Source organism: Plasmodium coatneyi, chromosome 11 (genome assembly GCF_001680005.1).
Source record: "Plasmodium coatneyi strain Hackeri chromosome 11, complete sequence".
NCBI classification, from domain to species: Eukaryota; Apicomplexa; class Aconoidasida; order Haemosporida; family Plasmodiidae; genus Plasmodium; species Plasmodium coatneyi.
Window position 1 is genome coordinate 364,163 of NC_033566.1, and position 23,340 is coordinate 387,502.

Below are 23,340 nucleotides of genomic sequence, written 5' to 3' on the forward strand. Positions count from 1 at the left end.
GTTTTGAATTGCCCGCCCTATGCGTACACACAAGAAAGATTTTTTTTTGTTTCTTCTTATTTATAAATAACCCTGTGTATGATTTTTCTCCCTCTTCACTACTCATGCTGAACACTGCTAACGGTACTTGTGTGGGATCGAATACAAATGTCTATAAACTGGTGGAGCATGTTCATCCTTCAGCGTACGCCAATTCAAGTTTGCACGGAACTGTTCTCACTGTCAGGCGGCATCATATGAGCATCAAGCTGCGATAAAGCTTCTTCTACGGCGTCCACATCCCCATCTGCATACCTACGCCAATCATTGTGTTCCCCCCGAAACAAACATTCCGATGAAAATATACACCAATGGAGCAACACAAAGTTAAATGGTCTTCTTTATATGTTTCAACTTGGGGATGTTATCGAACATGTACTTGGCGTGGTCCTTCAAGTCCACATAATAAGGATGGGCCACTTTGCAAATCTTTGTTATGTATACATTGTTAACATGGTTATATAAAAATATGGCCCAAGTGATCATGTAAAAAAGAACGCTGAAATTTACAAAGGAGAGAAAATTGCCCACAGAGTACAACACAATAAGTAGAGTAACATTTTCCATTATGTTGGTCCACAATAAATATTTTCTCACTAAAGTCAATTTGTCATTTATAAAATCGTATATGAACATAACACAGTTCTCGATCATTTCTTTCGATACTATCTCCAGCTTGTCATTCTCCTTATATTCTGATACCTTATGTACTTGTAAAAATACAAGTAGCCCACTTAACAACAGGAGCAAAATGCATAGTGTACATATTACTTGAAGAAATGTCTGGTTGAAAATGTACAACAGAATGTACAGTGCGTTTATCGATGCGAATATCGATAGGTTCACGATGTTCTTCGAACTCATATTCATCTTCTCAGTTAACGTAAAAAGTAAAAAAAAAGGGGCACGGGCTGGTAATTAAAAAAAGTTACCACAATTTATATCACAACCGCTGCGACTATTGCAATTGCTGAAATTGCTGCAATTGTTGTATCTCTTCAGATAATTCCCTCTGAAAGTGTCTGCTACCGCGTAGGCTTCAGCGACCAGGGTTATGTTCCTTAACTTCGGTACATATATTTAAGCAATTGTATACTCTGCTTTTCGCGCAAGGGGTGGTTACTCTTACCCTTCCTGCCACAAATATTCACGTAAACGCGAAATGGAGCGCATAATATGATACATAAAAAAAAAGGGGGGAAAATATGCTGGTTCCCTGCTAATAAATCGAATTCAACTCATAAAACTGTACAGTACAAACACGAAAGTAACAGTATATGATTATGCTCCAACTGATAAAATAAATAAGTTTCCTTAGGGGAATAAAATGGGAAAAAATTAATTGAGGGGCATACTCATAATAAAATAAAAAACCCTTTAAAATGTAAAACAAAAAATAGAACTGCAAAAATTGTAAATTTCTTCTAAAATCTCATAAGTTGCGCTAATTTGTATATGCGCAATAAAATAAATGCAATCAATTAAATCCTCCTTTTTTTCACTGCTACATTACGTTTTACTCTTCCTGTTAAATTGTTTATTATTTATTCGCATATTTCGGGTAGGCACTTTTCTGGCAAGCTTTTTTTTTTTTTTTTTTTTTTTCTCATTTGCTTATTGCTTATTAGCTTTGACCGTTTAAAATTTTCACATCTGTTCGGAGGTATGCTTTAAAAATAAAAAGTCAAAATAAAAGAAAAAAATTAAACAAGCGAAGAAGCGGCATTTTAGGAGCAGCAAAATGCTTCCGTGTTGTTCATTGTATGTACAAAGTTTTTTATGCCCATTTTTTTTTTTTTTTTTAACAAATTATATCATACCTTACACGCCTTTTATGCTTGAAACAGGAATGTTTACGTATACCTACCCGCGCAGTGCCGCCGCACGCACATTTTTTTTTTCTTTTTCCTATTTCGCGTAAGCGTGCTATGTTTGACATTTTGTTCCGCTCCTTTTATATTTCTTTTCCGCCCCTGGTGGTTAGGCATTCATTATATAAATACATGTACGTACATATGCATATAACTGGTCGCGCTTTCTTTTTTTTTAGTGGAAAAATACCGTTTGGTAAAAAGAGTTTCCTTTCTTCTGTTTTCTTTGTCCTTTTGAACACGTCTACGAGGTATGTTACGCGATTGTTAGGATTACCATCCGATCGCGCTCAGCTTAAAAAGTTCCATTTAAAGTGTATCCACCAACAGTGTGATCATAAAGGGGAAGGAAAGCAGAGCAGGGTTAGCAGGCTGAAGCATAGTGGCCAAACCAAAGGAAAGGAGAACCGTGACTCGAATGTTCCGAATAGCAACATTTAAATCCTAGTACCACTATTCTAAGCCTGACTTAACGCTCAGTCAAGTACGAACGGCTTACAACGTTCCCACCACATGGAGACATTTCCCCCAAAGGGAGCAGAGTTATATCATTCATATAAAGTGTATGCATCTCTCATCACCTCCCATCCCCTTCCTCCGGTTGCGTTAAGATGCATAATTCTGTCATACTTTTAATAGGCGAAAAGAGGAGCGTATCATGTGCGTGGTTAGTCTTTTCATGATTCCTCCCCCAATGTAACAAAACTTAATACCAATTTGTGGATACATGTGATCCATCCCCCATGGTAATGTATTTTTGCAAAACAAATCTGCGAAAAGTTACTACAATGTGTTCGCATTATCTAATAGTAGAGCCAAACAAAAGTGGGCACTGTTCATTGTGATCAACGGTTACCTATGGTAAGCCGTTACCCATGCGTACCAGCTGTTTGGTTTGATGTACGTGCAGGCTAATATGGGTAATCCTGCATAGGGACATTGTATAATATACGCGCATAATTTCCCCCAAATGGGAAGAACCTTTTGCGTGTATATATATATGCATATATATGTATGTATGTACACAATTGCGCGCGCCCCTTCGCATGTAACTAAGACAAGCGAAGTTCACGTCGCGAATACTGCAACATGGGAATAATCGGCTGGACGTAACAAGCACGTTTTACAAATGGTGGGGTAGGTGCCACGCGAGATGAAAAAAAAAAAAAAAAAAAAAAAAAAAAACGCATATGAAATGATCTGTAAGAAAGATTTACATGTAGTATCATTACAAATTGGGCAGCCGCTACCCTTTCTGTCCAAATATTGGTTGTAAGGGTACGTCCCGTAATTTAAAAATTCAATTGAAAAACGAATTTGTTCGTACGTATGGGGAGCACGTATGGGGAGCACGTACGGGTGCTCGTTGCACTTTATGGGCACAATAAGTTTGCACCCTTTGCTATTATATATGCATTTCGCATTGTCTTGCTTATGTTAATGCATCCACCGAAGAACATACTGCAGCCATGCGGAAAATTTAGATACCATCCAAGGAGAAAAACTTATTTACCTTCGCGTCATCTTCTGCTAAATCGTATAAATCACACGTCTCATTTTCTTCATCATTCTCGAGGAGTTTAGTTTTATTGTTCACGTCCTCGGTCAGCTCGTCCATATGATCGTGCACGTGATTCTTCTCCCCTTCGTCGTTGTCCTAGCAAAGTGGCAAATGATGAGTTCGCCATGTGGCACAATTGCTAAACGGATTGTGTGCCTACCGTTCCTCATCTGGTGGTATAAACACAGGGATATATCTTCAAAACATGCATGTATTTTCTTCGATTATTATTTTTTTTTATTTGTTTATTACGAAATCCCGCATTCTGTCCTCCCGCAGACGCATCATTTCGTTGTGATTATGCTCTAGGATATTCGCTGCGGTGCAAAAAGGTGATGAACAGGGTGGAGGGGAACATGTCCAGTTTAGTCGTTTCCTTTTTCGGCCCATTTTAGCCAATCCTTCTTTCCTGCGCATATACACTTTTTTGTGAACATGCAATGGCTGCTCCTCTTACCAAACGATATGGGGCTCTCTGTGTACGCCTTAACATTCGTTGGCGACGGGAAGTAGTGGAAAAACAGGGGCCGATTTTTTCTGTGCATCAATTTTATTCTCATTCCGATGGGGTCTTCATTTAACCTGAGGCGAGAAAAGGGCACGTATGAAAAGATGAATGGGTCGGTTATATTAGCATCCCTTTCTGGCGTTGCCCTTTCTACATTAATGCGCTTCAAATTATTATGTGCCCCCATTATTTAGTCATTTTATTGTTACTCCTCAATTTCCTGAGGTAGCATCTCCTCGCTAGCCAGTGACGTGTCTGAGCTGTTAATTTCCGTATCGCTATGGGAACCTAAAATTGTTTCATTTCCATTAGGGTGCATTGAATGAGTCTTTCATGCAAGCACATGAAGATATATACACCTCTATATATTAACATTTTCGCACAAAAGAGAGGGACGGTAAAATATTCCCTCCAAATGGAACTATCCCTACTTATTGCGAAATCTTCATCCTCCACGTATAATGAATCAAGATAATCATTATAATTTAGCCACAGGTTTAGGACATTAACTGAGAGAGAGTTACAAAAAAAAAAAAAAAAATGGTAAACATTAAATCGCTTCAAAAATGATTAGCTCTTCCTTTTTAATGCGTTAAAATGAATGTTATAAAAAAAAATTTTGCACCGTTCAGAATTTTTCTGAGTATTTTTTTTAACATGTCGTCTTACCCGTTTCTTGGTCCACACTGCGATCGATTTTTTCGTTTTCCCTTTTGATGTTCTCAAAGCTGTTTCGATATTTTTCATTTTTTTCTACCATTTTTTTTATGTACTTCAGTTCCTCCTCGATGATTTTCACTGGCTCCTTGTAGCTGAAGGGCGTAGGAAGGTGAAGGGCCAAATAAAAAATCGAAAAGCAAAAAGTTGAAGACACGTTAGCGACTCGGCTATGCGCCTCACGGCAATATCTGTTCATATGAAAAAATTTCCTCTTTACGTTATTATAGCGCTGATTAATACTTTTATGCCAATTAAAGCGAATGTCTAAAAGCATTGGAGCGGGGGGAAAAGGGGGAAAAAAAAAATCGATTTAGCCCATAGAATGTGAGCGAAATGGGCACATTGCCAGGCGATTTCCGAGGGTAGGAACAGCGGGCATTCTTTTGCACTGCAAAATATGCCCGTATCGCATTTGTCCATTTTCACGTTTTCTTTATTTTTTATTTTTCCCTCCTCCTTACGTATCGGATCCCCCTCACTGAGTGACTGACTAAATTCTCGCTAACTCTTATAAACTCATAATTCCTGATCAGCGCAATGATCCTTTTGAAGACCAGTTCGGTTAAACAGCAAAAGAGAACGCCTGTCGTGGTAGGAATGTTTCAATGGGACACCTTTTATTAGACAGGCGCATGTAAATAGTAACCACACACACTTATACATATTAAAATATAGACGTGTAATGCACATTCAGTGCCCCCTCTACTATGGGAATCCCCCAGCGAGAGTGCCTCTACTTCTTTCCCTTACAAGATATAATTTTTCTTCGGCTATTTGACGCATAACTCCGAGAAGTAATGAACAGAACAAGGAGCAGTACCAACAGGTACATCGTGAGCATCTTAAAAGCCGTTACAAATTCTGCAAATGGTTTAGAAGAAAAAAGAAAAAAAAAAAAAAAATTACCATCCTAAAATTGTGATTTCTTTTAAAAAAGGCGAACTTGTTTTTGTTGCTGCATTTTTGTTTACTAGTAATAGACTCATGGTGCTTCTTTATTTTTAATAAAATTTGTATAACCTCACTGAAGTCGTTTTTGAGGCCTTTTAAGAAGTGGTCGAATCTGCGTAAGTGAAAGGGGTGTTCAGTAAGTGAAACGAACTGGAGCGGGTAACACTGAAACGGATCATACTGCACCGAAGTGAAGCCAGACAAAAAGGGCAACGGGGCAAACCCACGCTGTTTCCCATCTAATGCACCGTTGTTCTTGCATGCACCCCCGGGTTGGTTACCTATTCGTATTTTCGATCTGCTTCACCTGCGCGTGCTCTATTAACTTCATGTTCTCCAAATTGGTGGTCATCTGTCTGGTGATGTTTACAGAGGTCTCCGCTAGTCGATTAATCTACCCATTTGGGATCCGCGTTTGGTGCATGCAAAGGGGGAGTAAAGGGTGCATACACATATATGTATCGGTGCGTAAATATAAATGCACACTTATGTAGACACGCATGTGAACCCACTCATTTAGCCGCTTATCATTCCGTCTGCACACTGATGAACCTCCTTCACAAGTACGTACATTTGCATCCGTTCGCCTATTCCACTCAGATGACTGTATGTAGAAGCAAATGTCGTCGATGTGGTTTAACTCGGAGTGATATATCTGAAAGGCGGTATCAGACATGCTGTCGCTGGTTGTACAATTCGTTACAATTTTGTATTTTAAATTTTCGCACAACATGTTTTTCAAGTCTACGTCGTCACGTGGTTGGTTGTTCTCTGCAATTATTTTGTCACCACTAGGATACATTGTGTCTTTTTCAACGCTGGACAAAAAATCATCACCCAAGATAGCCTCATATATTCCCTCTTCACCAGCAGCATCACCCAGGCAGGGATTTTTCGTTTTTTCTATCTTCCTCAATTCATCTAAACTTAACATTTTGGAAAAATTCTCATTTCTAAATTGGTCAAACAAATTGTTGTTGTAAAGATATATTTGTAGTTTGTTCAATTTCTTTGGGTTTAATATGCAGCCCGATTTTTCGTCCGGAAAACTTCTCACCGATTTTACGAAGAGGCACTTGGTTTTGGCCAAGGCTAGCATGGATTTATTATTTTCATTTATTTCGTTGCAGTTGTATACGTTTAGGCTGTTTAACTGGTCCAGTACATACTCGTAGCATTTTATTTCTTTCACGTATATGTTGTCGTCATGATCTTCATCTCTGTCCTGATCGTCTTGATCATCTTGCACACCATTTGTAACCCTTCCAGTGCGTCCACTTTTTGTGCCTTTCGATTTTCTGCTCTTTTTTCTGTTTTCTTCGTATTCCATTTCAGCCTTTTTCTTCGCCCTCAAAATTTCCTCCATGGCCTGCTTCCCCCTCTTAACCCTTTCCACAAGTAACTCCGTGTTACTGGCGTACTTGAACCTGCATTCTGCCCAAACCTTTAGCTGCACAATTAATATTATAACAATGTAGATATGCGTCATACTTACCCTCTGGTGATGCACACCCGTTTTTTTTTTTTTCCTATTTTTTTCACACTCTTTTTTGTTTTAATTTAACGACTCAGGGCTACACCTACAATGCGTACACGCATATGTGGGTAAAATGTACAAATGCATAAGTTTCATTTTTTTTTTTTTTTTTTCACTCTTTGTCTTATACACCTCTTTGCTTTACAAAAAAGGGCATAATTATGTACATGCGTGCGCACTTGGGGGGAATAAGTTATTATTTTTTTTTCCTTCTACATGATTGCAATTTTTTTACATTTACCTATTTTCTTAATTTGTTCGTTAATTTGTTTATTTATTTGCTAATTAATTTATTAAGGTCTTTTTTTTTTTTTTTTTTTTTGGCCCTTCCCGCAGAGTAGCATGTAACATAGCGCTACCCCTCCATTTCAGTTGTTTCCTTTTCGAATATATTTTCGTTCGCCATAATTCGTTACCCACCTATGCTGCTGAGAAGCCCTACCAATTTCTGCCCAGTTGAAGGAAAAAACCTTTAACAAAAATGGGATACCTGTCCCTATAAAACGAATAGCACAATATATTGCCCCGTTGGTCGTCCTCCCCCTTGAGCGTCAAAAATCGCGACACAAAGTAGAATTTGTAAAAATTTCTACATTCGATTCAGCGTCCCGCAATGTAGACTTAGCTCCATGTTCTCCACATTTGTTTCCCATTTCGACCTTGCGCGAGTTCGCTATTTTGGCAATTTGATAATGTGGCATTTTTTTTTTTTTTTATTTCCCGCCGCACCTCATAAGACGGAAACAGCCCCAACGGATTACTCCACCGTTGCGTGTGTAATTCCTGCCGGGGTAAAAATGGAACCGCCACAGTGTACGTTCGGGCAAGTCCCACTTGTGATGATTTCACTTTTTGGTCAAGCAGAAAAATGCGTGTCTTAAAAGCTTCACCATGGCGAAGGGTGTCATTAAATTAAGCAAAACAAAGTGTAAAAAGAAATATATATATATAATTGCAGACCCCATAAGGGACAAACAAACGCTTGAAAAAACAACAAAGACGTACCCACACAGTGGACGTGCTTTCCACACGGAGTGCACAAGGGGCAGGATAAAACGCCCTCCTCAGTAATCAAACAAGAAGTGTATGACAAAAAAAAGAAGGCTGGTTAAATGCAGTACGACACATTGCCATTTTGGCAAAAATTAAGGACGCCTTTGCATATTCAACCTGGAAGCGCACACCTCAAACAGCAGCTCCTCGAATGAGCACAATTTAGACAGAAAAAAATGTACACTTAATCGAAGTAATGTCCTCACGGTTAAAAGGACAAACTTAAACTTCCACCTACTGTGAGTCCACCCCCCTGGAAGATGCCCCGTCTGAGGAATCACCCGTGGAATCACCCCCCAACTTCTGCGACTCCTCATCTAACAGTTTCTCCCCTCCGGAATCGTTGTCAAAAAACTCCTTCGTCATTTTAGTAATGTCAAAGTCTTCCCCTTGGCCAGTTGGTATGCCATACATATCCCTAGCCACACTGTTCTCATCAGGGTTTATTTCCCCCTTTTCGATTTTCTCCTTTTGCTGTATGGACTTCCTAATGCTATTCTCTATGTTCTTAATTTCTTCATCTGAAAAGAAGCCTCTTAAAAAATTTTTATCCATTTTGGTAAAGTTTTCCAAAAGCGTTTCCAAATTTTCTTCCTTCTTTTTATTTTCTTCATCAGAAAAGTTGTCGTAATTTTTGCACTGATCATCCACTTGTTTTATAATGTCTCTCATTTGGTTCAGAAGGTATAGCTCTCTTTTTTTTTCCCTCTTAAAATTTTGCACAATTTTTTTTTCGTCACTCGTTAGGAGGTTATCCTTTGGCTTCTCTCCTCCTTCCACCGGGGTGTTATTACCATTCGTTTTATCTCCCGCTGGAAGTGAGTTTGTACTCCCCTGCTGTGTTTGTTGCGGATCGTTCGACTGTCCAGTTCCTCCCTCCTCCACCGCATCGATGAAATCCTTTTCGTAATTTTTCAAAAGCTCGTGGGAAGACCTATTCTGCAGATTCTTATCGTCGTAGATTTTTTTCAAATTTTCCGTGATCTCTTTGTGTGTCTCCCCCGATGGGTTATTCGTATAAGTTAGAAAATTTTTCAAATAATTGTTCCTATTCATGTAGAGCAGTGTCTTATGAGGGGCATTCCAACTCTTACATGCTTCGACAAAATTGGGCAGATCATTATCTACAAGTTTTTTTTCTAAGCATATGCTGTCATAACCTAGACTACCTAACTGGTGTGCATAATTAAAATCATCCACATTAATTTTCGCAATGGTAATTAACTCAGGGATGACGTAACTGCTTGCCTTTATCGCATGATTGTACTCATATTTATTGTTCAGAAAATCAAATTCGTTGATCATAAGTATGTAGCTTCCACATTGGGTGGCGAAGTAAATATCATTGTAATCGTGGACCTCTACAATTGCTTGGGTTCCTAAATTAACACAATAGTTTAACATGTCTTCCAGGTCATTCTTTAAATAGGATAAATTTAAAATAACTCCATCTGCTTTGTTTTCCACTGCGAGGGCAATTTGTATAGGGTGTATAATCACATCGTCCACCACTACTGCGGGTCGAACATTTCGGGGAAACTTTCTCGAGCTCCTAACTACGTCACATAAATCGTTTAAATTTCCTTGGGTAGATAAATTATCAATATTGACTATTAACACGTCGAAGCCTATTTCGTGCAGCATCAGACTCACATTGCCTGGGTTTGCCAAATTAAGGAAATTATTTTGGTACATGTAATTTTCCTCCTTCCAAATGCGTCTCCTTTTTTCGGTACTTTCACTGTTTGCCTCCGTTTCAGATATTTCATCTACCGTTGGGTGGCCGCCTTCCTCCCTCCTAGTGACACTGCAAAATATTTTCCTTTTCACGTCAGCCACCATGGACAGCCTGTGCTTCTCATCTGGACTTGTCCTCTTCAGACTTTCAGACAACTTATTATTCATCGTGTGTTGCAAATATTTCAATCTTATTTGTAGAGGGTTGTCTTCCTCGATATTTTCTTCCAACAGTTTGCTCACTTCGTATTTTTTGTTCTCAATTATTTTGTTCACATATTCGTATGCCAGGTGGGGGTTTCTGTGGTCCTTTCCGTAGATCCGCAGATGCAGCTTCTCATTCCTCCTTAGGATGGTTCTTCTTATATGGTCCTTTCCTTGGGAGTGTCTCACAAAATAGAATTTCTTTCTCTTCTCCAAAATGTGGAGATTCTTCCTGGGGGAGGCCTTCTTCACCGAATATATGCACGTCGCTCTTACAACCACGGTGAGGATTATTACCAAGGTGAATCTCCTCATTTTGGGCGTTTCCATAAAAGGGGGGGAGGAAGGTAGATCTACCCTCTTAGGCTGGTAACGAATATGCACTTCCCCGTTTGCTACGGCTTCCTTGCGGGGTCTTCTTTTACCTCGCGCCGCACACAACTCATTATTGCATCGTTCGTTGCAAGGTAATTTGCGCTATTAATTGAGTGGTGTTTGCTCCGGTGAATTCCGCACGTTATTTTTGTTCCCCACCCAAGTGATTCACACTTGAGGCCTTCCTAATATGGCCCTTTTCCCCGCTCCACTTAAGCGGGTCACTCTCTGTTCCATTTGGCACTTCTCCAAAATGGGTTTAAAATGTATTTTTTTTTTTCTTAAAATGGCAAACACACTACCAATCAGTATTGCCCTATTCACGAAGTGCAAAATTTTCTAATGGGCAGCGCCTCACACAATTTAATTCACAAACAAGGCGAAAGTGTACACGTATGTATGCATACATACATGCACGCACGATATGCTCTTTTAAATGCTTCTTTGACCGCCCCTCCCGACATCGTTTCTGCTTTCTCCGTTTTCCCGCCCCAGTGTACATCTGTATTAATGGGGATTTTCTTTCTCCCAGTTCGACTTCCCCACATAATATATCTAGCCTTTTTTTATTTTTTTTTTTTTCCAAAATGAATGTGCTTGGGGAACACTTTGCACTGCTGTTACTTCGAATTCTTTTATGACGCAGTGGGGTCACTATCACCGTGTTGATAGTGCCCATTTTAACTGCGTTCATTTTTTCCCCCTTTTTTCATTACCTTCTAGCATACTAACTGAGTACCCCCCCCTTTGACTCCCCACTGCTTGCCTAAAATGCGAAACGAAAATGTGCTGACGCAGAATTGTGACATGCTGGACACAGTAGGCAACAAATTGGAAGAAATTTTAAAAAACCTGGAAAATATTTTAGTCCACCTGGATCCACTAAACAATTATGAAGCCAAGGAAGATTCAATGTTCGCCAATTTGAATGACGAACAGAATGAAATTATTATTTTGTCCAATGTGATATATGAAAATATTAACCAACTTACATGTATGCTTCACGATTTTATTAAAACCATTCCCCCTTCGTATACGTACCACACGACGTTCCACGCAAACAGCTTTGTTATCTTGAGGGAGAATAGAAAGGAAAAAAAAAGACAAGATGTGAGGATGTCCTTGGATAATACTCAGAAGGGTGTCACGCCACACGATGGAACAGCACCGGCTGACGTAGAAACGACGCAACATCACGATAGAATAGTGGAAGACACCCAATCGGAAATTAAAAAGAACAAAGGTACTCATTCATATGATCAACAAAGTAGCGAGTTAGCCAGTTACCCCCCTTCCCCTGCTAATTTCAAATTCATCGACAAAAGAAAGTTCAAACCGCCGCAGATATTCAAAAAAAAAACGGTTGAAGAATTCTTCTACTTTTCTCAAACGGTCGATTTAGAGTATGCTAATTTGTTATACATGCAAAAGTATGAACAGAAACTTCAAGAATATTTAATTAAGGCGAGGTAGGAAGGAAAACCGTGGCAGTTTATCATTCCACCCCACAAAAAAAAATAGGGAATACCATTAGGCCAAAAGGGATCCCCGCTCCAAATATATATTTTTTTTTTGTATCATTTAAAAACATGTTCTAAGTTTGTTCTAAAATGAACGGAAAAAGTGGACAGCCCCAATTTGTTCAATCTTAATCCGCATCCAGATGGATTTCACCAAAATAATTCCTCATATTTGTGAAACAAGGACAAGAAGAACACTGTCATAGGGGCATTTCCCATCCACTTAGCAGTGCTATACGGATGTGCAAACCATTGCAGCGCTGCATATGGAAGAGTTGTGAATCGATCTGATCGTGCGATCATGGAAACTATGCTGCCATCCCGTTGCATGACCTACCAAGTGCATGATTCATTCCTACATTAAAACAATGTTATCGATATATGCATGTCATGCAACTAATCGGGTGCACTGAATTCTGGGAGGAACCCATGTGTGGCCCCTGTAAATGAAAGAGCCCTGTGTTTCTTCTTCTTTTTACTTTTTTTGTTTATGATATCATCCTCCTCACATTTATTGCATGCCATTTCTACCAACTTGGTGTATCAAACAACGTCATTCATTTGCTATTCCATGTGAAGGAAAAAAAGCTAAATGTTCTGAATGTGATGAAGTGGCCAAAGGGAGCGGGACAAGGTGGAACGCCGCAAAAGAGCAAATCAGCAAAATCGCCGTCAGCAGAAACATTACACATTCTTCTCCCTTTTGCACGAAAAGACGCACGTGCCCAATGACTGATGGGAAACCGAGCCACGACATAGCCTCAGTTAAAAAGGCACAAACAATTTTTAAAATAAAAACAAACGCAGTTATTATAAGCGGGGGAAATCAAACGTTAAACTTCTACACACACGTCTGCGCATTAGCAAGAAAGGGATAAACAACAAATAGCTTTTCATAAAAAAAAAAAAAAAAAAAAAAAAAATTAAAGATGGCAGCTTATACTAATGGATAATCTTAATTAAAAAAAGCAAAGGGAACATCACTTGGGTTATTAAAAAAAAAAAGATAAATATAAAAATTATGAACACATTAATAAATGAATACATAACATACTCTGCAATCGTGCGAGGGGATCACGAACGACAAAGCTATTCATGCTTCGACGTGTCTACCCTCATCATTTGTCCTTCTAATTAGAGTAGCGTGCAAATACAAATGGTCGGACGAGGCGTATTTCTGAGGGGTGGAAAAACAAAAGGTAGGGTGTGGTGGTGGTGGTAAAAAATAGCGCAGAAAAAAATGCGGCGTGCAACTAAACGCCTTTTTCTTTTTGCTCAAATTGCTTACCTCATTCGGAAGGCAACCATGTTTTGCAAGCTTCTCGAACGGTGGGAAGGTTGAGCAGGATATTTTCTGCATACAAATGGAGGGGATGAAAAAGACACGTGTATCTACGATTCGGGTGTACCATTATTGCGTATGTGGTACTACACGCTTTTCATCCTAATGAAGCGCGAACAAATTGTGTCTCCCCCAAAGGGGGAATTCCCCTTAACGGTTTAGACCTTCCCCCCCTTTGTGCTTACCTTGAGAGTCCTATACGAATAAAATATATAATCGACACACCCCTTTTGCCTGCCATGAAATACAGTGAATGGAACATCACTTAGCGGTAAATTATTTTCCTCATCCTTCAGGTTGTCAATAGTATCATATTTATGGCAGGGTTTTTCTACCCGGTGCTCTTCCACACTGTTGTATATACTTTCAAAATAGAGAGGGTAGTACAGTATGAAATCGTCGTCATTCTGATCAGTGGCTATTTTTGCTTTCTTCTGGGGATGGCAGTTATCCTCGTCATCCTCCTCATGGTCCATCTCATCCAAACTGATACATCCATGTTCTTTCTCCTTAGACACGAGCGCGCAGTTTTTATCGCATTTGTCTTTACTACTCACCAATTCGCTAACAGAATGTTTAGTAGACTTCCTCCCGGAGTGCCCCCAATAAGAAAGATAGTCATTCTTGCCTTCCTTAAATTTGCTCCCCAAATAGGCATCATTCTCATGCTGAAAGCAGTGGCTCGTTAGGTACCCCTCGTCCAGTATTTTTTCATTTTTAAAAAATGAAAATAGGGACTCCCTTCTCATATTGTCCACCATGCTGTTGTAATGGTCGTATTTTAAATCACTCAGAATATTCTCGTCAAATATTTTTTTTATTTCACTTCCATTTTCGTAACTGCAAACGTAGAACTGTTTCTTGAACATGAGGTACTGCCCTGAAATCCTTTTCATGTTTATCTTTTTCAAATTTATGTACCTGTTAACTATGTAGTAGTAGAGTAAACTGTTGGGGGTTATGTTCAAATCCCCACAGAAAATTACGGCGGGGTTTAGTATGTCACTACGATTGGTTGTGTGAACATTCCCTTGTGGTGAATCCTCCCTGTTTTCTTTTCCCCCTGTGTCTTCCGCGTTGTTTGCTTTCCTGCGCACCTTCAGATAGTCCAGGCACTTGTTCACCATGGCGACTAAGCGGTACGTCATGTAGCACAGTTGGTACAGCTTGACGTCCCCCTTATAGGAGTCGAAAATCAGGTGCGTATTAGAAACGATGACAATATCATCAACTGACTCTGCGGAGATAGGAGAGTCACTCACGTGATGATCCCCCACCGTTTGGTCACTACCAGCAGGACCACCATTATCTACACTTCCATCGTACCATTCCACCTTCTTCGAAAGTTTATTTTTCAAAGCGACAATTAACCCTACGTGCCATTTCTTCAAAAAGACAGATTTATCATAAACAATTTCGTCAAAAAATAATAACTTAAAAACGTTAGTATTGTAAAAGATACATATTCCATCTTGGCAAGTTTCTTTTTTCTTTTTTAAAAATAACCCTTCATATTTCAATAGCTTCAGTTTCTCCTGCAGTTCGTTGAAATAGGACTCTTCTATTTCTTGCAAACATATAATGTCTGACAATTTTTTTTTAATACATTGAAAAATGAATTCTTTCCTGTTCATCCATTTCATCACATTGGAACAGTTGTTGTCGTACTTGTAGTCCACTAGGCTGTCCGCCAAAATGTTAAATGAGAAGACGGAAAATTCTTTAAATTTATATACCTTTTTTTTTCCCTTTACATCCTTTGAACATTTTATCAATTCCGCTTTATTAATTTCATCAGGAATGGCATTCTTCTGTTCTGTTGGAACCTCCTTCGTTTGGTTCACTTTTGAGTAACTTCCCGAACACGCATCATCCATCGTGTGTTGGCTTTCACTTACATTGGGGCGGATTGCGCTGTAGTTCCTGGTGATCCATCCAGTACGGAGTGGGCAGCTACCGACAAGGGCACCTTCTCTACAAATGTTATTATCCCCTTCGCTGCTTCCTACTCCCCTACTTCGGATGGATACATTCCCCACCGGTTCATCTACCCAACTGTTAATCTTCGAACTGATATGACGTCTTCTTCCCCCTATGGGTGCAATTTCGTCTGGGTTGTTTTTTCTCCCTATACATATACCATTCCTCACACATGTACATTTGAAAACAAGCTGCTCATCTTTTTTCAACCTATTCAGTGTGAAGGTTCTTTTCCATAAGGAAATTACTGCGCTGTTTTTTGCACAAAACATTAACCTATTGTATTGGTGGTCATTAATGGTCTCAATTTTCCTTTAATCTGGTTATTCGCAATATTCACGATATTTGCGAGGTTCCTTTTTAAGTGTAAAGATTACTTCACACACACGAGAAAAACACAAATGTGCAGCACAAGCAGTGCGATAATTCGTGTACCAAAATAATTTTACCTTCCTTGCTATACCTGTTCGTGTGCACATTCAGGTGTTATACGTATACCTGCAGCCACACCATATAATAAATCATTGCATACACCAACATAGGCTACTATTCATTTCGCTGTGCTCTCTCCCAAGTTGTCAATTCGTTTGTGTTACTCCAAAAGAGCACGTGTCAGAAGAGGTGGGACAAACAAATAGCTCCTGCCCTTCCCCTTCAGTGAAGCCCAACTTCGGGGGAGTTCGAAAAAAATACAAACGACAGTTTCAACACTTCGTTGGGAAACACAATATGCAGTACTAATGCCAAGGGAGAAGAAAAGAAGAGGCTGACACAGCTTCATTAATTTCTCCCATTAATGACGATACAGGTGAGTCCATAGAGAAATGCTTCACAAAGCGGAATTTTCATTTTTTTCACTGTTTTTTTCGCTAACGCATTATAAGCTTCAAGCTTTCCTTCTTTACCACGTGCGGACATAGCATTTTCCTCCATCCAAGCAGTTCCCCCCAGGGGCTTCCCGAACAGTGCGTATTTACACTTTCTACGAACGGAGCCCTACCTGCACGTAAATGCGCATTCCCCGCGTCATCGCGTTTTCCCCATTTGTGGAAATATTTTTACCCACATTTTGTTTAAAAAACCTTTGCATGTACATGGCGCCAATTTTGTAATTTGATCATACATACGTGTATGCATAGCTTTCACTTTTGTTCACCTCCTTCACCTGGGGAAGTGTGCCTCTTTTGCTGCGCTCCACCTGCGCGTAGCCTCCCCCAAGCACATTTGCCCTGACAACCTCGAGTGGGCATACATTTTCCGCTGGTAGCTATACTCGACGCTTCAGGCGAGATATTAACTCCTCTTTTGCAAGAAACGGCTAATGGGGTAAATATATATATGTCAGTATATTATAATTGGTAGCTTTTCATTGTGCGTTTTTCTGGCTTCCCCTCGTGGGTATCCCTTCACCCGAACCGATCAAATAAAGGCTAAATGCCTTCTGTACCAGTTTGCCCGAATTATACCCAAACTAGTTTTGTTTTAAATCATCTCCCCGTTTGAGCAACAATGGAAGGTCAGTTCGTAGGTCCACATAAGGTGGATAAATATCCTCCACCCACGTCTGTTCGTGTGCACATCGCTCCTCGTTCATGTCTACACGTAAGCCCCTATAAAATATCGCATCTTCCCTACCCACGTTGCAGACACCGAGTATAAACTGAAAGGCGTGCTGGCCGGGCACACCAAAGGAGTAAGATGCATGTGTATAATTAATAACACCCAGTTGGAAGAACCGAAAGAATGCCAACCCACCTTTGACTACATAGTTAGTGCAGACATGACTGGAACAATCATGGTGTGGAAAAGGAAGACTGGCGAGGAGACCCTAAATGGAGTAATTCTCCCCCCGGATGAAAATCCATACAACGATGTAGAAACGTTTCCACTTCACCTGAGTGATAATTACCAACTTTACAAAAAAATAGAAATACACGAACGATTCGTCTACGCAATGACACACAGTAAATACGTAGGCATAGGTCAGTTAAAAAAATGTACAGATAACCTGGAGGACCACTTATATGTGTACAGCGGAGGGAGTGATAAAGGTGTCTACCTCTTCAACCTGAATGGCTACATAGAACTAATGCTACAAGGACATAAAAACAGTGTTTCTAGTATTGTTGAATATAGTGAGCATATTTTACTCAGTGCGGACTGGAATGGGGAAGTCATCATGTGGAAAATCATCAAAATGGGTGACCAACCTGTGGATGGTGAAAACTTGGGAAATCCCCCCCCCACCAGCGGCAACGCTAATAAAGGAGGAAACACCCTCTGTGGGAATAAATACACCTACAGCATAATAAAAATTCTAAACAACCATAAATACGCCACGTATGTTAACTGCCTGAACGAATATATCCTCACCATTTCGCAAAATAATACAATCAACGTGTGGAATAGTGACGGAGAAAAAACAGACGAAGTAAAAAATATACACAGTGATAGTGTGCGCGATATAGTACTATTTAATGGAAACAAAAATGCTATTACCTTTTCGAATGATGAAACGATTAATATATATGACTCCAATTTTAATTTGCTAAAAATGTACAAAGGGCATCAAGGATTTATCTTCTACGTGTGTGTAAATGAAAAGGAACAAATTATGTATAGCTGCGGTGATGACAAAAGTGTTAAAGTGTGGTGTATAAAAGACATTTATGAGTTGATGAAAAAGTACGACACAGAGGGGGGGGCCATCTTAAATAAACTTCCACTAATGAGCCAAGGGAAAGATACTCCCTGCTTACAAACTATTTACCTAACAGACACCCTGTGGAGTGTCAAAGTGCTAAGCAATGGGGACCTCGCTTGTGCCTGTAATGATAGCTACATTAGGGTGTATACTAAAAAGAGGAACCACATGTTGACGGAAGAAGCAGCGAAGGAGGTACTCGAAATGTGCAATAAACGCAACAAGAAGGAAAACCCCAATGGAGAAAACGCAAATTCTACCGGAGGGGGAAATGATCGAGATAATATAATCAGTGTGGAAAATATAAAAAGCGTTGTAGGAAAGGAAGGAGAAGTTAAAATTTTCAAAAATGGAAAAAAATATGAAGCGTACAAATATGAGAACAACGAGTGGGTACTCATAGGCGAAGTAGTAGACGACAGCACATCACAGAAAAAGTTTTACATTGGAGATAATCTGTTCAAACAGGGCTACTACGATGAAGTAGTTTCCATAGACACGGGTTACGGAAGCATAAAACAACTCCCCTACAATGCTAGTGACAATGTGCACGTTATAGCAGAAATGTTCTGCAAAAGAGAAGGTCTCTCCGCCAGCCAAATAAAGCCAATAGTCGATTTTATTAACCAGAATTATGCATCCAAAGGTGGGACATCCACCACAAGCAGTTCCTTCGCTACTAATAATGGTAGTACCCCTTATGGTGGGAAAAAATTCAACACCGTTTTGAACGTTTTCACGGTGGAAAAAGCTGCCCTGGATAAAATTTTCCAAAAAATACAAGAATTTAACTCCCTCCAAGCGAGTGATGAAGAGCAGAAAAGTAAACTATCAAATGAACAGATTAATGCTCTATCAAACATTATTAACCTGTATAAGAAAAATATAAAAAATGTGTACAATTTCAACACCGCAGATATTAACCTCATTATGAGACTTTTCAATTGGCCTCCCACTCATATATTCCCCGTGATTGACCTCTTTAGGGTTCTCGTTTTAAATAAAAATTGTGATTTTTTATACAATAATAAGTACGCCTTCAATGCCTTTAAGCTGGTCTACGATTGCGTTGCTTATTATATATCGAATTCCTCAAAGTTGCAACAAAATGAGGAGAACAAACTGGACTCTTTGCTCCTCTGTTGCCTTCGCTTTTATTTAAATATGTTTAGCTTATCCACCCCAAGATTTTACATGTACAAAAAGTTTAACTTTGTCGCCAAGCAGTTAGCAGAGGTGAAGTCCACCAATTTTAACATTAACACATTGTGTCTGAAAATATTTTTCAATTATGTGATTACGCTGAATGAAAATAATGATCAGGCGATGAGGAAATCTGTGTTCGAAGTTTTGCACTCCATTAAGCACAAGATAAATGACATCGAACTGCTATACATTTTTGCCCTCTGTTTCCACACATCCCATGAAATGAACATAAAGGAAACTAACGAAATTGTGAAAAAGTATGGCTCCCTTGATTTTATGAAAAACAAACTGGATTCTCTCTTCCCGCAGAAGAATGAGCAGAATGAAAAGGTGTTCAAAAATGTGGGTTCCATTTTGGAGGACCTCTCACCGTAGCGTAGTGGCAGGCACGCCTCCACATGCAGTACCAGCAATGATGTTAGACGGGCTTTGCAAAATGGCCACCCGTCAGTGCCAATGTGTGTCAGCACCTACTTTGTACATTCTGTACACATTCGTCTTGTGGCTTCGTCACCCTTTTTTTTTTTTTTTTGCACTCTTCCGATGCGCACACGCATGTGTGATCGTTTACATTGGCATATCCCCATTCACCCCCACCATTGTAATCCGAGCTCCTTTCCCCTTTATCATTTCCCCAAAGGACAGTTCACACGCACAACTGTTCCCGCATAAACTGTACATTTATTTGTTCCGCGTTTCCCCCCCAATGCGTAGAGGCATAAAAAAATAGATGATAGTTCCGCTAACAAATTGGACACTCCCCTTCCACTGTCTAGACGAATGCAGAGAAGAATGTGCAACGTGGCCAACGTTGCTAATTTATGCGATAGACTATTTCGGCCTTCTTGTTCTTCTTCTCATCCTTTAGAAGCCTGAAAAGGGGGAAGAAAAACGTTCCGAAGGAGAAATGTACGAAAATGATATTATACAATTGGTAAACCACATGGGTGAAGTGATTTAGTAAGAACGAATCAGGATGAACATTTTTACGTAACACAAATTTGCGTTTCGACCCCGCAGCGTCATTAGACAGTAATGCCGCATTCGAGCCAGATTGTAGGCCATTACTCATATTCCTGCAGGGAGGCTATTCTGAACACAATTTCGTTTAAAAATTTGGCATTTGGCATAAACAGGAAATAATAAATGACGTAAATTCCTGTGCGCCGAAAAGGTGAATTATTCAAAACAATCAAATCGTTGTAATGAGACGTGTCTATGTAAATCTGTTCGTAAATATTATTTTTGTAATTTTCCTCATTCTTATAATAATTTATTTTATGTAAATTTTGGCTAGTTAAGTCCACTTGGTAGTTATATGACAGGTAATTAAAAAAGTCGTACAATCCGTAAGAGACGTTATTGGTATATTTGTACACATCAAGGTAGATAGTTATATTTATATTTTTCAAATGAGTAAAATATTTTTCAAAGTCTTCTTTTATTTCTGCCCCTTTTTTTATATCAACTTGTTCTGTTCTTTTATATTTTTCCTTATCAGCATAGTAGTCTACATTTTCATACGTAGCGTATACTGCCTTTCTCTCTTTTATTAAGTTCCTAGCACTTCCTCTCTTTACCTTTACAATTTCCCCTTTTTCCCCCACTTGACTTATATTGTTTAGCAGAACAATGTGCGTGTATTTATTTTCTACAGCTGCTACGTACGTTTTTCTCTTTATAGTGTACTTGTTATAGTTTAGGTAGGTGCTCATGCGTGCCCTTTGTAGGTTGAACACGCTACTTATTCTGAGCATCCTTGCGGGTGTGTGTGGGGGGTGTAGTTTGGGTTCCTCACATTCACATGGTTAGGCGGCCACTACTTTACCCTGCTTCGCCCTGCTTACGTTTCTCAAAGGGTGGTTATCAAATTAGTGATACCACATCTACACACGCCTATCCTCAAGTTGCCCTTTATTCTGCTTATTTTATTATTCCCACGAACGGGAGAAGAGCCCCTTTCTCTTTTTAGCAACCTGCAAGCGGCTCTTTTCCCCATTCGCCTCCGTCAAAAATGTGTGACAATCATCGCTATCACTTTTGCACAAGAATGGAGAAATATACATTCGCGCTCCATTTTAGCTGGTCAAAATTGTGCCTCCTACGGGACCAAAATTACCCTTTTTTTTTTTTTTTTTTTTTTTTTTTTTTCACATGCTGGTATGTGGCACACCTGTGTGGAGTGCATATTACATGTGGAGAGAGGTCTCCCCCCCTTTGTGAACATGCACGTATATGTTTGCTTAAACGAGAGCGTGGAGAAGCGCTAGTTAATTATAAATGGCTCACTTTCTTACCGCTTCGCAAAAATATCACCCTTTTTTACAGAACGGCAATACGCGACTAAGTGCTTCTTCCACTTGGCTATTTTTTGGACCAAACTGTTGACGCGTTCAAATGTGTGACGTAGTTGTATCCCCCCGTTCCAGCCACGACAAGCAACACTGCCGACACCAAGACCAACGCCACAATCGCTACTACTTCTCCATCGGCTGCTTGCTCGGCCAACCAACCTACCTCAGAATCAAGCCCCTCCACAAAAATGAGGAAGAGGCACCTCTCCCATTTTGAGCTGCCAAACGATAAGTGGAAATTGGTAAATTTTATATTAAAAGGGGGAGACTTTCCATTTTGCGCTCCTTCACACATCACTTCATAACACATCGCTTAATAACACACCGTGTCCCCCCTCCTTAGGTAGATGACAGCCTGCTCTACCGAATTGTCAAAGACGCCGAAGACAAAGTTTACAAGAAGATTTTCTCCTTCGACCTGGACAACACCCTAATTTTGTCCCGCTCCTTCTTCAAGCCAGCACAAAACGAGCACGATTACATTTTCTACGCAGACGTAATCGATTTTTTAAAAAAAAAAAAAACAGAAAATTACAAAATAATTATTTTCTCCAACCAAAAGGGAGTAAGCACCGGAAAAATAAGTCTTCTAAATATAGTCAACCGGGTTGATGACGTCATCGACAAAATAGGGATCCCCTTGGAGTGTTACTTGGCATTAAAAAATGACAAGTACAGGAAGCCACGAATTGGCATGTACAATTTTGCCATGCAAAATAATAAAGCCAAAATTGAAGAAATAATCTATGTAGGGGATAATGCCAACCGAATTTATGACAACAATTTTAAGACCAAATTTATTAATCACCTAAAATGTGTGTATTCTCAAAATAAGGTCAACATAAATATAGGCGAAATTGCCAAGAGGTTGAAAAAGGACTACACAGACACCGATTTGAAGTTTGCCCTGAATATAAATGCCACATTTTACACCCCCGAGGAGCTGTTCCTAAACATAAAAAATAATTTGTCAGCAGAGTTTTCCTTCAACCCGTCTAACTTGCTCAAAAATGTAGAAAACAAATCAAATGAACAGGACGCTCAAAGTGAATTGCGTCAATTGCTTCGACCGGATCTGCACCTGGGGGGGGAACAAAATGACACACAAAATGAAACGAAAAATAAAGCCGTCTCTTCACAAAATGGAACAGAAGATGACCTGCAACACTCGCCCCCCCGGGGTGAACAATATTTGGTGCTGCTAGTTGGCCCCCCAGGGTGCGGAAAAACCTCCATTTGCAAAAACTACTTTGCAGATTTTGCTCACATAAATTTAGAGGAACTACACACAAAAAATAAACGCATAGATATGATCAGACAAACCATTACAAGCGGGAAAAATGTCGTAATGGACAACGCAAGTATGTACGTAAAAAACAGACTAATTTACATCGACGAGGCGAAAAAAATAAATGCCAACTTAAAGGTTAGCGCCATTTTCTTTCACTATTCCAAAGAGTTGGTTTTTCACTTGAACAACTTCAAAATGATCACTGAAGAGGACAATTTAATGCACGAAGTTCCGACCATTGCCATTCACTCCTTTTATAAATACGTGCAAGTTCCCTCCGAAAGTGAGAACTTCGACCGAGTCGTAACTCTGCAGGATGAGAATTTTGTACCGTCCGATTTGCAGAACGAGGAACGCCGAAAGTTATTTTTTTCGTACTTGTACTGA

At 39.6% G+C, this 23,340-nt stretch overlaps 8 protein-coding genes across 8 annotated transcripts; 3 read left to right on the forward strand and 5 right to left on the reverse strand.

The window, feature by feature from the left end:
- Positions 1-366: 366 nt before the first annotated feature.
- PCOAH_00032540 (Uncharacterized protein) lies at positions 367-903 on the reverse strand (the record flags this gene model as incomplete). Its single annotated transcript, XM_020060049.1, has 1 exon — positions 367-903. The coding sequence occupies one exon, from the start codon at positions 901-903 to the stop codon at positions 367-369; it is 537 nt and encodes a 178-aa protein (XP_019916038.1).
- Positions 904-3,390: 2,487 nt separating this feature from the next.
- On the reverse strand, positions 3,391-7,139 carry PCOAH_00032550 (Uncharacterized protein; the record flags this gene model as incomplete). Its single annotated transcript, XM_020060050.1, has 12 exons — positions 3,391-3,567; positions 3,724-3,788; positions 3,929-4,053; positions 4,189-4,267; positions 4,411-4,488; positions 4,649-4,791; positions 4,917-4,963; positions 5,161-5,282; positions 5,450-5,560; positions 5,671-5,762; positions 5,932-6,044; positions 6,222-7,139. 12 exons carry the CDS (start codon positions 7,137-7,139, stop codon positions 3,391-3,393), a joined length of 2,070 nt encoding a protein of 689 aa, XP_019915654.1.
- A 1,335-nt stretch (positions 7,140-8,474) lies between these two features.
- Positions 8,475-10,496, reverse strand: PCOAH_00032560 (Uncharacterized protein; the record flags this gene model as incomplete). Its single annotated transcript, XM_020060051.1, has 1 exon — positions 8,475-10,496. One exon carries the CDS (start codon positions 10,494-10,496, stop codon positions 8,475-8,477), a length of 2,022 nt encoding a protein of 673 aa, XP_019915801.1.
- Positions 10,497-11,327: 831 nt separating this feature from the next.
- Positions 11,328-12,029, forward strand: PCOAH_00032570 (Uncharacterized protein; the record flags this gene model as incomplete). Its single annotated transcript, XM_020060052.1, has 1 exon — positions 11,328-12,029. One exon carries the CDS (start codon positions 11,328-11,330, stop codon positions 12,027-12,029), a length of 702 nt encoding a protein of 233 aa, XP_019915955.1.
- Positions 12,030-13,169: 1,140 nt separating this feature from the next.
- On the reverse strand, positions 13,170-15,670 carry PCOAH_00032580 (Uncharacterized protein; the record flags this gene model as incomplete). Its single annotated transcript, XM_020060053.1, has 3 exons — positions 13,170-13,253; positions 13,365-13,430; positions 13,604-15,670. The coding sequence occupies 3 exons, from the start codon at positions 15,668-15,670 to the stop codon at positions 13,170-13,172; spliced, it is 2,217 nt and encodes a 738-aa protein (XP_019915813.1).
- Positions 15,671-16,907: 1,237 nt separating this feature from the next.
- PCOAH_00032590 (Uncharacterized protein) lies at positions 16,908-19,683 on the forward strand (the record flags this gene model as incomplete). Its single annotated transcript, XM_020060054.1, has 2 exons — positions 16,908-16,914; positions 17,045-19,683. 2 exons carry the CDS (start codon positions 16,908-16,910, stop codon positions 19,681-19,683), a joined length of 2,646 nt encoding a protein of 881 aa, XP_019915968.1.
- A 439-nt stretch (positions 19,684-20,122) lies between these two features.
- Positions 20,123-21,065, reverse strand: PCOAH_00032600 (Ribosomal protein L9; the record flags this gene model as incomplete). Its single annotated transcript, XM_020060055.1, has 2 exons — positions 20,123-20,180; positions 20,377-21,065. The coding sequence occupies 2 exons, from the start codon at positions 21,063-21,065 to the stop codon at positions 20,123-20,125; spliced, it is 747 nt and encodes a 248-aa protein (XP_019916000.1).
- Positions 21,066-21,850: 785 nt separating this feature from the next.
- Positions 21,851-23,340, forward strand: PCOAH_00032610 (Bifunctional polynucleotide phosphatase/kinase; the record flags this gene model as incomplete). Its single annotated transcript, XM_020060056.1, has 2 exons — positions 21,851-21,904; positions 22,006-23,340. 2 exons carry the CDS (start codon positions 21,851-21,853, stop codon positions 23,338-23,340), a joined length of 1,389 nt encoding a protein of 462 aa, XP_019915849.1.